This window comes from Mauremys reevesii, linkage group 1 (genome assembly GCF_016161935.1).
Source record: "Mauremys reevesii isolate NIE-2019 linkage group 1, ASM1616193v1, whole genome shotgun sequence".
In the NCBI taxonomy this organism is placed as follows: Eukaryota; Metazoa; Chordata; order Testudines; family Geoemydidae; genus Mauremys; species Mauremys reevesii.
Window position 1 is genome coordinate 96872991 of NC_052623.1, and position 17010 is coordinate 96890000.

Below are 17010 nucleotides of genomic sequence, written 5' to 3' on the forward strand. Positions count from 1 at the left end.
ACATGTAACTCACCAACTTCAGCCTATACTTGGGTTAGCTGAACTTCAGAAATAAGGCTAGTGGCCCTTTCTGGTCGGCCCAATTTCTTATCATGTTTTTGGCCTTTAAGAATATTCCAAATGGCTGTTACACTGTTAGCCCCAGCCCACAGGATCTGGTCAATTCCCTCTTTTTCCAGAGGAAATAACCCAGGCTCTTTGTTGTGCTAATCTAATGGCAGCCCCTTGTGAGCAATCTGGGTATGTAAAAGTGATCTGAAAACTGAATAAAGGCAATGTCATTTAAAATCCAATTAGGGAGGGCAATACATACTGAAGGATTTATCCAAAACACAGGGCGCAGCCTGTAGAATAAACCCCAAAATCCAATTAATACCACATTCCCAAACATGGGTCCCAAGTTTCTTCCTGCCAGTGTGTAATTCTTTGTTTCTTCACCAGGGTCAGTTCTCAATGTCCTTTCTGGTCAGGAATTCCTGGACTTTGGCAATGTCAGTGGAGTGAGTGTTTCTTCTTCTTTCCCAAAACAATTGTGGTTTAGCATCCTACAGGGGAGAGGTTTCCAGCACATATCACCCTGTAATAGCTGTGCTTTTCTAGAAAAGTCTAAAGGCACAGTTGGTCTGTCAGTGGACAAGGGAGCTTTTTCCCTGCTGTCCAGAAGCACAGTAGAACTAGAAGAAAGAATAGGCTAATTATCAATAGGAAAATTCTTCTGATGTGGAGGGGTCTTTTGCAGTGAGAATCCTGGGTCCAAGCAGTCAGTCTTTGGCACTTCACAGCAGTGTTGGTAGACAGCAGGACTTGGAAAGGGCCTTTCCAGCGTGGAGCCAAGGCAGTCTTTTGTTGATGGATCTTTATGTAGACCCAGGCTCCTGGTTCCTAGGAGTGGTAGGGCTGCTAGGATCTTTGGGTTGTTTCTTCTTTACCTGTGAGAAAAAAACCTAACACATTGCATTAGTGTCTTTGCAGATTTTACATCTGCTTGGGTATATTCAAGTCCCCCTTTTCTTGGTTGTTTGCTCACAGCTAAAACTTGGCTGTGTCCTTGAACGGAGTCAGTGTCTTATTTTGAAACTGAGTATGTTAACTATTTACTTTCTCAGTTAACTCATTTTTTTTTCCTTTTTGGCTTCTTTTTTTAACCTACAAAGGAAACTTTTATTTATACACCTTTTGTTAACAATAAACACATACACAGTACATTAGTCTTATTTAATGTATGCCACATATACCCTTTCACTAAAATAACCTTATTACAGAGCTTTAGAACAACAGGCCAGGACAAGCACACCCACTTTGATGAGTTCACTCAATACAACCTCTAGTCCAATAGCTTTCCACCATCCCTAGCCCTCTGGCTAGAAGTCTGAGGTAGCCAGAAGGATCCCATGTACAATATGGGGAGTGGGTTAACTTTCCATGTCCTTGCTTTCAAAAACTGTTAGTATGCAAATTTTAATAACCACTTTAAATTAAAAGATTTGGCTAATAAAGTTTCTTTCTCTTACTTAAGAAAATGTATTAGACTTTAGTATATCACATTTTTCTGATATATTCAAACACTTTGTATTTTAAATAAAACAAAACAAGTATCTGCATTTCAATTTAACACTGCCACTTGATTTTAAATTAGACCATCCCATAAAAAATATTAATCACAACAATTCTGGCCACTTGAGACAAACACCACAAGACAGAACATACATAGAACACAAAACATAATTGTTACTCTGTCAGTAAATGCATGATATGTTGAATGCTGTTCAGCTGGCATTAGTTTTCTCTTTGATTATCTGAAAGACAGAAACAAAAGTCTACCCCTTCTGGGCAGTCAATCATTACTTAAAATATACAAATACTCTTGTTAATTTAGGAGAATTACCCCATATTGTCTTGTATGTGTTTTATAGGCAGCCCCTGTTTTAGTGGCTCCTATCTTATTAGTTAGATAATTTGCATTAATACAGATGCTTGCTGGCTCACTTTTTACTTGTAACTCCTGCTTGTAAACACTGAAAGAAAACATCATCACTCACAGTGCTCTTAGAGCCTAATACAATTTTAATTACATAGCAGTGGATACATTCTTCAGCTAATTTAACAAAATTGTTCATAGCCAAATGATTGCAATCTAATAATTTCTTTGCCTGAATTTATTTACAAACATTTCAAAGACACCAAGAACTTTTTACTTTAGTACATTTACAAAATTCAACTGCTGTTCCCTCCAGCAACTATAGAGTTAACTTTTCACTGTGCCTTAAATCACTTGCTTGTCCTTTCAACAACCGCTTACCAACTCAGATCACCATTCCAAATATTCTTCTGAGTATTTGAACCCACATGCGTATACTTACTTACTCTGTTTTTGTCTTTGTTTTTTCACTACACCTAAAAGTTTCCAACCTGTTCTCCAAGCTCTCTATCTGTTGCCTGGCCGCCTGGGCCCGATCCTTTTTTTTTTTTTTTTTTCTGTACTTAACATAGTCTGTACTGATTTTTGACCTTGTACACAGAGCAGCTTTCTCCTTATCTCTGGGGTTAGCCGAGTTTCAAATTAACCCATTCCTAGACAAATTGCTCACACTGTGTCAGAGGCTTTTCTTTGTGATTAAAAGCTCCTCTGAGATATATGATCTTATTTAGATTGAAGATACCTTCTAATGGGCATTGTTTAGATAGATTTTCACACGTGTAAAGATTCCAATTCTCTAAATACCTGCAGGTTTCAGGACCATAATGTACGTACATGTAACATACTGGGGTACCCTTAGGGGGTGAGGTAAAAATGTTTAGACTGTCCCTCCCCCATTTTCCACTTACACACACACAGAGGGTGCTCTGTCCCTGCTAGCAGCACATAAACTATGGATCTTTCCTACAGGGCACTTACACAGGAGAGACACTCACACTGGTATACACACACACACACACACACACCAAGACCATTATTTCCTATTACCACGATGCATTTTATCTTGCTGCACAGTCAATAAATTCAAATGGCATGAGCCCAGCAGAGACAGACATTCCCACGGACAGTTCTCCTCCCAGTGCAGCTCTGGGGCATATGATGAGGGATTTTTTACAAGAGCTCTACATACAAACAGCTTCAGAAGCTACCTGTTCGCTGACAAAACAGGAGTAATTGAAGGATCGTGTTGTAATTAAGTGATCCTTCCGGTGGCCACCTTTCCTGGCTCTCTAGCTGATACTGAGGCCAGTCTACTGTACAGAACCTTTTCAGTTTACTCTTAGCCAATGGATCTGATTCAAACACTCTCCAATTCATCAGAATGCATTCTAAGGGTGTACACCATACCCTGCCTGTACTCTGTTCCTGCCCCATACCTATGGGAAGACACTGGGCGTCCCCAGGTCTTAACAGGCAAACAAAAGGTTAACAGCACTGGACTGTTCCTACCTTATTCACGAGACCGGTTCCCCACCGTCGCCCGCAGCTGCTTCTCCACTATCTGAGCGCGTTGCACCGTTGTGTCCTCCAAGGTCAGCCTGACGCGTCTCTGCCGAGGCCCCCGGTAAAGGCACCGGTGCGCGCTAGGCGTCGGCTGTGACCATCGTCCACCGGCCATTGGAGGAGTCCGGGCAAGGCACAATTTTGCCTCGAGCCCACCCAGGGACGCCAAAACTGTTGCCGGCTCAAAGAGCCCAAGGCGGAGCAACAGTAGGGTTCGTTGCCCGGTGTGCGTCGCACTAATTATCACACCAGGGTGGAGAAGCAAAACCAGGTTTATTTAAGCCCAAATAGGTGCCAGGGAGAAAAGCATTCTCAAATCCTGCACCCCGATACAAGCAGTTTTCCTCTCTTTATACAGAACTTCAGCTACGCATTCCCATTACCCCCACACTCCTCCTCTCCCCCCACCTTTCATTCCCATGCAGCAAATACACTTTGCAATAGCAATCACATGAAGCAGTTAAGTCATACTTGGCAAAAAACCACCTTAGCTCGTTAGCAACTTTTCTGTGATCAGTTATCTGTACTTTCCCACTGTGGGGGCTACGTTCTCATGCATATAACTTTAATTACAGCACCTGCTTTCCGCCTATCTTATTTAATATTGGCTACATCTAGTATCAAGCAACCTTACCACTGCAGTAATTAGCACATAACACAAAAGGTTACAAAAGTTTAGTAAGGCTAACAAAAGCACTTTACATAAAGGTACTTTGGGTCACATAGGCCCAAAGTCACAACTTTGGTTTACTCAGGCCTAGTGGCACCAACATGAGCATAGCTGTTAACATTGAATTTCTTGATTTAAAAGAATCATGCATCCCTAATCCATCCTCTGGACCCATTCCACTTATTAGTCTGATCTCTCTTCCCAGCAACTTACGAGAGCCCTCACCATTGTTGTGATATATGGAATCCCAATTCTTAATCTAGTAGCACTTATTTAAGAAACGAGTAACCACTACAGATATAAGCAAGCAGACTTCCACTTTGAGTTCCAACTTTGTCTTCCTTTCAACCAGGTGTTCTAGTCAAAAAACGGACACCTGGCAGCCCTATTACAAACAATACCCAAATTGCCACCTGCATAATGCAGTTTTGTTTTGGTTCTGTGGCTGACTCCAGAGCGTTGGAGGGTGGGATGTTTTAAGTTTTCAGGGGGCAAGAGATCTATGGAGGACCTACTCAGCAAAGTTATCAAACTTGTATTCCGGGGTAGCAGAAATTGCATAGGTCAAAATAGATGACCTGGGTGACAGGCCACCAAATCATCAGATGGTTTGAAGGCAAAGATATCTTAAGGCTGATGTCAGAACACTTTGAAAATAATATTGTATTCAGACCCTACAAGTAAGATTTTGGAAAAGATCAGCAATTCAGATTAGCATTAGGAGACTAAACGTTTGCACTTCTGTTTGTGGGGTAAGGAAGGTTTCCAGCCTTTTGTAGATGTACTTGTCTGCATGTCTTAATCTCTCAGAAATCTACTGCAAACATATTTGTTGGCATGTCACTTGCATCAATCAGTTTTCAAAACCAATGGTTACATTCTCCTTTATGGTAGTACACAAGAGTATTTCAAAGTTGTGACTTCTGCATGCATCTGGGGTGCTTAAATCCTCTGGAATAGTGAGATGCACCTCTGCTTATGTTTGCAGGAGGGATTTAGTGCAGAACACATTTTATTGGTATGGCTCAATAACTGGTTTTCTTTAAATGGAGTCAGATGGTTTTCTACATAGTGAAAATCTGAAAGACCATACAGTATTATCAATTTCTGAATGAAGTCCGCCAATGAACTGAATTAGTTCTGCCTAAAAACTGATGCCACTACAGTAGAACCTCAGAGTTATGAACTGACTAGTCAACCACAGACCTCATTTGTAACCGGAAGTATACAATCAGGCAGCGGCAGAGACAAAAAAAAAAAAGCAAATACAGTACAGTACTGTCTTATATGTAAACTACCAAAACAATAAAGGGGAAGCAGCATTTTTCTTCTGCATAGTAAAGTTTCAAAACTATATTAAGTCAGTGTTCAGTTGTAAACTTTTGTAAGAACAACCATAATGTTTTGTTCAGACTTATGAACATCTCAGCGTTACGAACAACCTCCATTTCCCAAAGGTGTTCGTAACTCTGAGGTTCTACTGTATATGACCCGAAGTGTGGAAAAGACTAAGATCCTGTTTAACCCCTCCTGAACCATACAATATTCAGTTTGTGACTTAACATGTATCTTGTACCCGAGGGAAAAATGTTTATAACAACTGTAAGAGCCCATGCCATAAGGAAATGTGCAGCAAACTGTTCCAACCGCTTTGAGATCCATCCAGAATTTCCCCACACAATTTGCAGTAAACACAATAAAAAGCAAGGATAATTCTCCACAAGATGTATTTGTCATGAGAATGAACAAATCACTCCCATTTGGCATTTGATAAGCAAGTGGCAAGTTGTGACTTCTGTTAAACTGTTTTAGTTTTATTACTGCATCTTCCCAACCTATCCCTTTCCCTGTCCCCTTTGTCTTTTTAATCCAGCTGTTGCATCCTGTCCCTTATGTAGCTTGTGAGCTCTCTGGGGCAAGGATTGTCTTTTTTGTTGTTTGTCTGAACATTACCTAGCACAGTGCAACCCTGATCCTTGATTGGGGTTCCTATATGCCGCTATAATAATGATTCCTCTGGTGATATAGCTACACTGGATCCATGCTGCTTGGGAATCCCTTTACCACAGCTACTTTAGGGACTTCGTTAAAGGCAGGGCCGGCTCCAGGCACCAGCTCAGCAAGCGGGTGCTTGGGGCAGCCAAGGGGAAGGGGCAGCACGTCGGGCTCTTCAGCAATTCGGCAGCGGGTCTCTCAGTCCCTCTCAGAGGGAAGGACCTGCCGCTGAAATAGAAAGCAGTACGGTGGAGCTAGCGCCGAATTGCCACTGATCACGGCTTTTTTTTTTTCCCGCTGCTTGGCTCGGCAAAAACCCTGGAGCTGGCCCTGGTTAAAGGTTGGGGGTTCCCCACTTTACAAGAAAGGTGACATAGACTGTACTGTCTTTTTTGTGGGACTGCTCAGGAGTGGTTGGGGACAGAGTACAAGAGGCTTCATGGGGTTCAGGGATAGTGCTGTAGAGACAGCTGACTCTTTCCGGGTTGAGATTCAGGCATGGAGGTGCCATCTGCAAATGTGAAGGCAAGAAAGCACACTGCATTGGGCCCAGAAATGACCAGACTGGCCCTGCAATAACCACCTTAAAGGCTGTCTACTTGTAGCCAATTTTGATTTAAAAAAAAAAAAGGTGGGGAGAACAGTAGGCTCTTGCAAGTTGTTTCATGTTCTGAGTGACAGAAATTCTGAGTGTGTGGCTTGAGGAAACCACGTATAGTTAGGCTCTAAAGTCTAAGGGCAACTGGGAAGGTGGCTGTTCTTGTTAGGAAATAATTGTTAATGGGGTCCAAGTGTACCTGATTAGTCTCTGAAGCAACAAGCAAAAAGATTTTTCTAATTATAAGAGCTTCCCGCTCCCTCTTTACTGTATTGTGTATCCCTGACTTACTGGGGGGTTAATATGAATGCCTCCATGAATCAAGGGATATTTAATGTTTATGCATGGCTGGAGTTCTAGACATTTTATGTATGCACTGGGCAGTGTCAGTGGTTGTGGACACTTTTCTTTGTGAGGAGACTGAACCAGTTAAGATCCTTGTTTTGTTTACTCTTTATCCCATGTGACATTAATTTGATTGGGGAAATGGGAACCAACTCAGCTGCATTTGGCTGTCTTCATTAATGTTCTGGTATATAGTTTTAATATACATGCTTTAAAGCCTTTGTATAAAAATCTGTTGTTTCACTATGACTCCATGGACTTCAGCAGAGATATTCTTGATTTACCTTGATGTAACTGAGAATAAATTTGACCCAGTGAAGTCATACATTGCTTATGTTTCCAGAACACTTGGATATAATCCTCAATAGTTTAAATTGTTGTTAAATAGCATTTTATGAAAATACCATTTTAAACACCCTGATCTGAGACCTCTCATGAAATATTCATTGTATAAAATGTGTACCTACATTCCTCAAATATTATTTACAGTATCTTGGAATGATTTAACAGAGAGGATTAGAAATAGAATTTAAAAAGTAGCTAAAGGAATTATATATATATAATTCCTTTAGCTACTTTATTTAATTTATATATATATATATATATATATATATAATAAAGTAGCTAAAGGAATTTTTATTTATATATATATATATATATACATTAATGAAGACAGCCAAATGCAGCTGAGTTGGTTCCCATTTCCCCAATGTCACATGGGATAAAGAGTAAACAAAACAAGGATCTTAACTGGTTCAGTCTCCTCACAAAGAAAAGTGTCCACAACCACTGACGTTGCCCAGTGCATACATTTATTTTATTTTTATTTTTATATATATATATATATATATATATATATATATATATATATATATATATATATATATATATAAATAAAATAAAGCTCTTGTAGATTCAATGCCAGGGGAATGAAAGGTGAATGAGAATGGGTAGCAGCGTGTTTAGAAGTCCAGAGTAAATGACATCAGGTTTTGTCAGTTTTATCCTGAGCAATTTCCCCATTTTCAATCTTGCAGTCCTCATCCTATTGTTCTCCTCTTCCATCTGTCATGAGGAGGCTCCAGCATGTAAACCTAGCAACAGAATTAGACTTTCAACCAGAGAGCAGATTTAAGAGGATTTCTCATGTAAATTCCTAAGAAATCTCTTGATATATATCAATAAAAGTTCTGTATTTGAGAACAGAATTTAACTCTTAGACATTTTTAATAATGCTGTGTTTAAAGTTATACCTTTTTTTTTCTGGAAATGTCGATTTACCCATTTTTAGAAGTGAACATTTGGATACACTGCAGTTTTTTTATTAAAATATGAATTTCTTTCTTCTTAGCTCTTTACACTTTTCATTGCTCTGTATTACTTTATAAAGGGGAAAACATATAAGGTATTCAAATAAACAAGATAAATAAAAATTCTCCATGCATCTGTTTTTTGTGGAGCAGGACCAGACATCTTTGAGAACTTTGGGTAATGCTTTCATCTATGTCAAGCGTGGCCAAACTTACTGACCTTCTGAGCTGCATACGACAATCTTCAGAAATTTGATAGGCAGGGTGCACCAGTCTGGATTTGGGGCTTCTGCCCCATGGAAGGCACCTGTCAGGGCTTGGGGCTTCAGCCCTGTTCCTGCTGAAGCCCCAAGCCCCAGCAGGCATGCCCCACGGGGCGAAGGCCCAAGACTCTCCCTGCCCCTCCTTTCCCTCCCTGCTGGGCAGAAGCCCCTATTCCACCACTCTGCTGCAAGGTGGAAGTCCCAAGCTCCCCACCACCAAGTCTGATAGGGTGAAGAAGAATGGGGCAGGAGGGTTGGAGGGGTGGGAGTCCATGAGCCGCACTTTAACTGTAAAAGAGCCTTATGTGGCTCGTGAGCCACAGTTTGGCCCCCCCTGACCTATGTCATCTTTGTTACAAAAGGGAAATCGACTAAGTGGCAGTTCTGCAGAAAAGGACCTGGGGATTACAGTGGATGAGAAACTGGATATGAGTCAACAGTGTGCCCTTGTTGCCAAGAAGGCCAATGGCATATTGGGCTGCATTAGTAGGAGCATTGCAGCAGATTGAGGGAAGTGATTATTCCCCTCTATTCAGCACTGGTGAGGCCACATCTGGAGTATTGTGTCTAGTTTTGGGCCAGCCACTACAGAAAGGATGTGGACAAATTGGAAAGAGTCCAGCAGAGGGCAATGGAAATTATCAGGGGGCTGGGGCACATGACTTATGAGATGAGGCTGAGGGAACTGGGGATATTTAGTCTGCTGAATAGAAGAGTGAGGGGGGATTTGATATCAGCTTTCAGCTACCTGAAGGGGGGTTCCAAAGAGGATGGAGGTAGGCCAGTGGTGGGAAACCTGCACGTGGCCTGTCAGGGTAATCCGCTGGCGGGCCGCGAGGTAGTTTGTTTACATTGACCGTCCGCGGGCACGGCCGCCCGCATCTTCGAGTGGCTTCAGTTTGCCGTTCCTGGCCAATGGGAGCTGCAGGAAGCAGTGGCCAGTGCATTCCGCTTCCTGGAGCTCCCATTGGCCGGGAACGGTGATCTGCAGCCACTGGGAGCTGCAGACGGGCAATGTAAGCAAACTGTCTCATGGCCTGCCAGCAGATTATCCTGACGGGCTGCATACAGCCCAGGGGCCACAGGTTGCCCACCACTGAGCTAAGCTGTTCTCAGTGGTGGCAGATGACAGAACAAGGAGCAATGGTCTCAAGTTGTAGTGGGGAAGGTCTAGGTTGGATATTAGGGAAAACTATTTCACTAGGAGAGTGGTGAAGCACTGGAATGGGTACCTAGGGAGGTGGTGGAACCTCCATCCTTAATGGTTTTTAAGGCCCAACTTGACAAAGCCTTGGCTGGGATGATTTAGTTGGGTTTGGTCCTGCTTTGAGCAGGGGGTTGGACTAGATGACCTCCTGAAGTCTCTTCCAACCTTGATCTTCCATGATTCTGTGATCATGTTTGTCATAGTGCACTGTACAAATAATGATAAATTTGGAAAATAAAAGTGTATTTCTTTCTCTAGGGGCTGATCTTCAAGTTTGTACATCTAAAAATCTAACGTGTTGTACCAAAAAGATGGAGGAGAAATACCAGATTGTAGTAAAGCAGGATATACAACAAGTGCTTCAAACATCAAGCTCTACTTTAAAGTTTTTAATATCTCATAATGCAGCTGCTTTTCAAGGTAAATCTTTCTGCTGTACATTTCAAAGTTTGTTCAAAAAGCATTTCCTTAACTTTATCATATGCTTAAACTGATCTGTGATAAGTTATCTATTTTAGTTCCTCTTAATGCTTACTGTACTTTATCAAAGAGAGTATTAATTGTGGAGGACTGGCAACTTGAGTGTGTGACTGGTAACTAGTGGCCTTTGAGAAAAATAAAGAAGTGGGTTTAATTAGGCACTTTGTTTAGGAATTTACACCTTTGAGTATCTAAAAACTGAATTTCACTTTGATACGCATGCACACTGCAAAGCCCGCCCTTGGATCAATTAGTCCTTGGCAGGATTGGTGGTGTAGTAGCCTTTCAGCGGGTTCTCTCACTGCAGCCCCTCCACACTGGTGAAGGGTCCTGTGCATAGGCTGAGGTGGAGGGCAGTTGGGGGCATGGAAGATGGGAGGAACATGGGCTATGTGAGTATATGTAATAAACTGGAAAAAACTAATTGAAAGAGAGAGAGCGCTTAGGGCAAAGTCCTGGTCTTGCTGAAGACAACTGGAGTCTTGCCATTTGTCTTTCAAGGTACTTTTGTGGCCCTGATCATCAAAGTGCCTTGCAAGGATTCATAAATTTATCCTTACAACACCACAGTGAGGTAGGGAAATATTGTTATGATATGTGAGTGTTAGCTCCATATAGCCCTGGAAAGTTGCCCCTATTGTTGGCTGTATCATAATTTTTCAGCAAATGAAGTGAACTGATAACCCATCAACATTGACACTACATCATCATCCTGTTCAAATGTAACTCTACATAGGCTGAGCTTCAGATATTAACTCACATGTAACTTGATTACAAGAATATGCCCATCTACCCACACTGTATTCACACTCCAGAACTATAAACCCTAACACCAAATTCCCACTGTCACAGTTACAGGACTAGCTTCACGTCTGTCCTTTTTCTGGTCTCTGAGTACATACCTCAGGTGTTAGGCCTCTTGTTTCATCTGTTTTTGGGTGGTAATTGCTAAGCCTTTGTTCGTCCAATGACTATGCTGTCTAAAGAGACAGGCAGCCATTTTGTGCTCTTTTCAGAGATGACTGTCACCAGAGGGGAGAAATGCACTGGGTGCCTTCTGATAGGACCTTTACTTTGGTCTCCTTTCTTTTTCTTTTAATCAGAAATAAGTTATTCAAACTAAAAGTGTCTGTTTTCTCTTCATGTATAGGAAAAAAAACCCCTCTGAAAATTGAATTAGCTGACTTGTAAGGAGCTTTTAATATTGAGGCTTTAAAATGAATGATCAGTTGTATATTGAATTTCTTTTTTATAGAAGGAAGAATAGATTAATAGATTCAAAGATCAGAAGGGACCATTGTGATCATCTAGTCTGACCTCCTGTATAACACAGGCCGTAAAACTTCCCTAAAATAGTTCCTAGAATAAATCATTTAGAAAAAACATCCATTCTTGATTTAAAATTGTCAGTGACTGAGAATCCACCATGACTTTTGGTAAATTGTTCCATTGGATAATTACTCTCACATTAAAAAATTGTGCCTTATTTCCAGTCTGAGATTTTCTAGCTTCAACTTCCAGCCACTGACTTATTTTATACCTTTCTCTGCTAGATTGAAGAGACCATTATTAAATATTTGTTCCCCAGGTAGATACCTATAGACTGTAATCAAGTCACACCTTACCCTTCTTTTTGTTAAGCTAAATAGATTGAGCTCCTTAAGTCTATCACTATAAGGCATGTTTTCTAATCCTTTAATCATTCTCATGGCTCTTCTCTGCACTGTCTCCAGTTTATAAATATCTTTCTTGAATTGCGGGCACCAGAACTGGATGTTTCAGCAACAGTCACACCAATGCCAAATATAGAGGTAAAATAACCTCTCTACTCCTGCTCGAGATCCCCCTGTTTATGCATCCCAGGATCACATTAGCTTTTTGGTCACAGCATCACACTGGCAGCTCATTTTCAATTGATTATCCACCACAACCCCCAAGTCTTTTTCCAGAGTCACTGCTTCCCAGGATACAGTCCCTATCCTGTATGTATGACCTACATTCGTTGTTCCTAGATTTGTAAATTTATGTTTAGTGATATTAAAATGCATATTGTTTGCTTGCACCCAGTTTACCAAGCAATTGAGATTGCTCTGAATCAGTGACCTCTCTGCTTCATTATTTACCATTATGCCAATTACTGTGTCATCTGCCAACTTTACTAATTATCATTTTATGTAATTTTCCCCTTGGTCATTGATAAAAATGTTAAATAGCATAGGGCTAAGAACTGATCTTTGAGGGACCTCACTGGAAACACCCACTCGACTACTGCGTTTAGTAGCTTCTATTTAATATCTTCCAGATATACTAGTGGAATAGAAAGAGTATTATAATCATGACCATATTATGAGACTATGTTATCTGTTATTTTTACCAAAGTACAAAACAGGAATATTTATTGATCACTTCTGATTTTTCTGCATTATTATTGAGTGTTCTACCATTGCCATCTAGTAGAGGACCAAAATCACGGTCAGGATTCTTTTGGTTTCTAATATATTTAAAAAACTCCTTAACTCTACTGGCCAAAAAGTGCTTCCTTGTAGCCTTTTGCTTCCCTTATCAATTTTCTACAATTCCTACCTTCTGCTTGACTTTCTTTACTATCAACTTTCTCTTTCTTTCATTTGTATTTTTTTTTAAATTTTATAGCTACCTTCACTTCCCTTCAAACCCAGGTGAGAAGGAAATACTGTAGCATGTGTAAGCTCTCAGCCATCTCTAGGTTTAAAACTTTATTTGATATTAAAGAGATGACTTGTAGAAATCTGGGTGTTGAATGTACAATTGAGTTCAAAAGGAAAATCATCACCAGTATTCCCCAAAATTTGAGGTGCTTGCTAAATTCAAGTATGACCATTACAGCCAGATATCCCGAAATAAACTTGCATGGATTCCAGATGTCCTAAATGCTGTTCTTGATGTGTGTTTGGATCTTTCAAGTCACAGAATACATAAGCGAATGCTGAAATATTCTCAAGGTCATTCTCATTGGCCTGGGACGCGGACAGTGGGAGCCACGATCGGCTGAACCTTCGGACATGGCAACTAAACAAACCGGCCCGGCCCACCAGTGCTCTTAAATAAGAAAACCTTAATGATATTGTGATTTTTTAAAAAAATATATTACACAGTATGATGATATTATGTTGCAAAATTATGACTACAAAATAGATCCAATGCCCACTTTAATCTAATCAAGGAGGATTAAGTGGATTCACAGACATGTGCAATATTGGTTTGAGATTATAGTGCTATTAAATGTGATGAAGTTGCAACAAAATAAGTTAAATGAATTATGTGGACAAGAAAATATGTTTCAGACTTCTAATTCGCTTTCTTTGGTAGCCTACTTGGCCATCAGGTACAATGAACATTTGTTCATCCCTCTGTATGTGTAAAAAAAAAAAAAAAAAAAAAAAAAGGCAATCTGTGGTGGCAGTGATTCAAATGTTTTCAGTTTCAAAGGTTTCTTAGAGAATGATTTGAAGACCAGAAAACTCTTTTCAGCAGGAGCTGCCATTTCCTACTTCTGGTTTCAAGTGATACATTGCTTTATAGATAATTTGTAATATAGGGAGTCGCTTCAAAGCAAAGGTTTAACTTTTTCCTTCTCTTTCTAGTCTGTAGTTCTTTATAGTGAAAACACAATTAAATATGTACATAAATTAAATCCAAGCACTTGACGATTTCACATTTCCTTGACTACATGGATAAAATTATTCTAGTTCAGATTATAACAGCACAAAAACTAATGGGCTGATTCCAGAGAATCATAGGGTTAGAAGGGACTGCCAGGGTCATCTAGTCTAATCACCTGTCAAGATGTAGGGTTTGTTGTGTCTAACCCATCCAAGACAGATGGCTATCCAGCCTCCTTTTGAAAACTTCTCGTGAAAGTGTTTCCACAACCTCCTGAGGCAGTTCTATTGTCCTACTATTCTTTCTGTTTTTCCTGAGATTTAATCTAAATCTGCTATGATGTAGTTTGAACCCATTGCCTCTTGTCCTTCCCTCTGTGGCAAAAGAGAACAACTTTTCTCCATCTTTTTTATGGCAACCTTTCAAGTATCTGAAGACTGCTATCATTTCCCCCCTTTAATCTCTTTTCCCAACTAAACATACCCATTTCCTTCAGCCTTTGCTTATATGTCTTACATTCCATCCCTCTGATCATATTTGTTGCTCACCTCTGGATACTTTCCAATTTCTCTACATCCTTTTCTACACATTGGTAACCAAAACTGGATACAGTACTCATGCTGAGCAGAGCGATACATTCACCTCCCATGACTTGAATGCTATACCTCTGTTAATGCAATCTAAAATTGCATTTGCTTTTTTTTTTTGCAACAGCATCGCATTTCTGACTCATATTGAGGTTGTGATTCACCACAACTCCCTGATCTTTTTCAGCAGTGCTGCTGCCAAGCCAGTTTTCTCCCACTCTTTATTTGTGCATTTGGTTTTTCTTCCTAAGTGTAGCACTTTACATTTTTCTTTGTTGAATTTCATTTTGTTGTCCATAGCCCAATTCTCCAATTTATCTAGACCTTTCTGAATTTTAGCTCTATCTTCCAAAGTATTGGCAACCCCTCCTAGCGTTGTATCATCTACGAACTTGATCATTATGTTCTCTATACCATCATCCATGTCATTAATAAAGATGTTAAACCACACCAACCCAGAACTCCACTTGAGACCTCCCTCCATTAATAGTTACTATTTATTTGCGGTTCTTTAGCCAATTATGTATCCATTTAATGGTAGTTCTGTCAAGCCTGCATTTCTCCAGCTTACTTATCAGAATGTTATGCATGACTGTGTCAAAAGCCTTGCTGAAGTCCAGGTATATTATGTCCACTGCATTCCCCCTATCCACCAAATCAGTTACCCTGTCAAAGAAGGTATGTGTATGTTAAAGAAAGTGTAGATTCAAATGAAGTAAAAATCTTAAGCAAATCCACAGGTTCCATAGAGTCTCTATGGATAGAAATTTCATGCTCTAGTAAAAATATAACAGTAGGGATCTATTATCGACCACCTGACCAGGACAGTAATAGTGATGATGAAATGCTAAGGGAAATTAGAGAGGCTATCAAAATTAAGAACCCAATAATAGTGGGGGATTTCAATTATCCCCATATTGACTGGGAACATTTCACTTCAGGACGAAATGCAGAGATAAAATTTCTCGATACTTTAAATGACTGCTTCATGGAGCAGCTGGTACGGGAACCCACAAGGGGAGAGGCGACTCTAGATTTAATCCTGAGTGGAGCGCAGGAGCTGGTCCAAGAGGTAACTATAGCAGGACCGCTTGGAAATAGTGACCATAATACAATAGCATTCAACATCCCTGTGGTGGGAAGAACATCTCAACTGCCCAACACTGTGGCCTTTAATTTCAAAAGGGGGAACTATACAAAAATGAGGGGGTTAGTTAGACAAACAGTTAAAAGGTACAGTGACTAAAGTGAAATCCCTGCAAGTCGCGTGGGCCCTTTTTAAAGACACCATAATAGAGGCCCAACTTCAATGTATACCCCAAATTAAGAAAAACAGTAAAAGAACTAAAAAGAGCCACCGTGGCTTAACAACCATGTAAAAGAAGCAGTGAGAGATAAAAGACTTCCTTTAAAAGTGGAAGTCAAATCCTAGTGAGGCAAATAGAAAGGAGCACAAACACTGCCAACTTAAGTGCAAGAGTGTAATAAGAAAAGCCAAAGAGGAGTTTGAAGAACGGCTAGCCAAAAACTCCAAAGGTAATAACAAAATGTTTTTTAAGTACATCAGAAGCAGGAAGCCTGCTAAACAATCAGTGGGGCCCCTTGATGATCAAAATTCAAAAGGAGCGCTTAAAGACGATAAAGTCATTGCAGAGAAACTAAATGGATTCTTTGTTTCAGTCTTCACGGCTGAGGATGTTAGGGAGATTCCCAAACCTGAGCTGGCTTTTGTAGGTGACAAATCTGAGGAACTGTCACAGATTGAAGTGTCACTAGAGGAGGTTTTGGAATTAATTGATAAACTCAACATTAACAAGTCACCGGGACCAGATGGCATTCACCCAAGAGTTCTGAAAGAACTCAAATGTGAAGTTGCGGAACTATTAACTAAGGTTTGTAACCTGTCCTTTAAATCGCCGGTACCCAATGACTGGAAGTTAGCTAATGTAACGCCAATATTTAAAAAGGGCTCTAGGGGTGATCCCGGCAATTACAGACCGGTAAATCTAACGTCGGTATCGGGCAAATTAGTTGAAACAATAGTAAAGAATAAAATTGTCAGACACATAGAAAAACATAAACTCTTGAGCAATAGTCAACATGGTTTCTGTAAAGGGAAATCGTGTCTTACTAATCTATTAGAGTTCTTTGAAGGGGTCAACAATCATGTGGACAAGGGGATCCGGTGGACATAGTGTACTTAGATTTCCAGAAAGCCTTTGACAAGGTCCCTCACCAAAGGCTCTTACGTAAATTAAGCTGTCATGGGATAAAAGGAAAGGTCCTTTCATGGATTGAGAACTGGTTAAAGGACAGGGAACAAAGGGTAGGAATTAATGGTAAATTCTCAGAATGGAGAGGGGTAACTAGTGGTGTTCCCCAAGGGTCAGTCCTAGGACCAATCCTATTCAATTTATTCATAAATGATCTGG

General features: G+C 40.3%; 1 protein-coding gene across 5 annotated transcripts in view; it reads left to right on the forward strand.

Moving 5' to 3' along the window:
- The window catches only part of GPC5 (glypican 5), a 225755-nt gene that overhangs the window by 43369 nt on the left and 165376 nt on the right, over positions 1–17010 (forward strand). For 4 of the 5 annotated variants that reach the window (XM_039520436.1, XM_039520440.1, XM_039520439.1 and 1 more), the window contains exon 2: positions 10128–10289. The exons of the other annotated variant lie outside the window; for it this stretch is intronic. In XM_039520436.1, coding sequence (XP_039376370.1) covers positions 10128–10289 — 162 coding nt within the window. The remainder of the gene's footprint in view (positions 1–10127; positions 10290–17010) is intronic. 5 annotated transcript variants of the gene reach the window in all.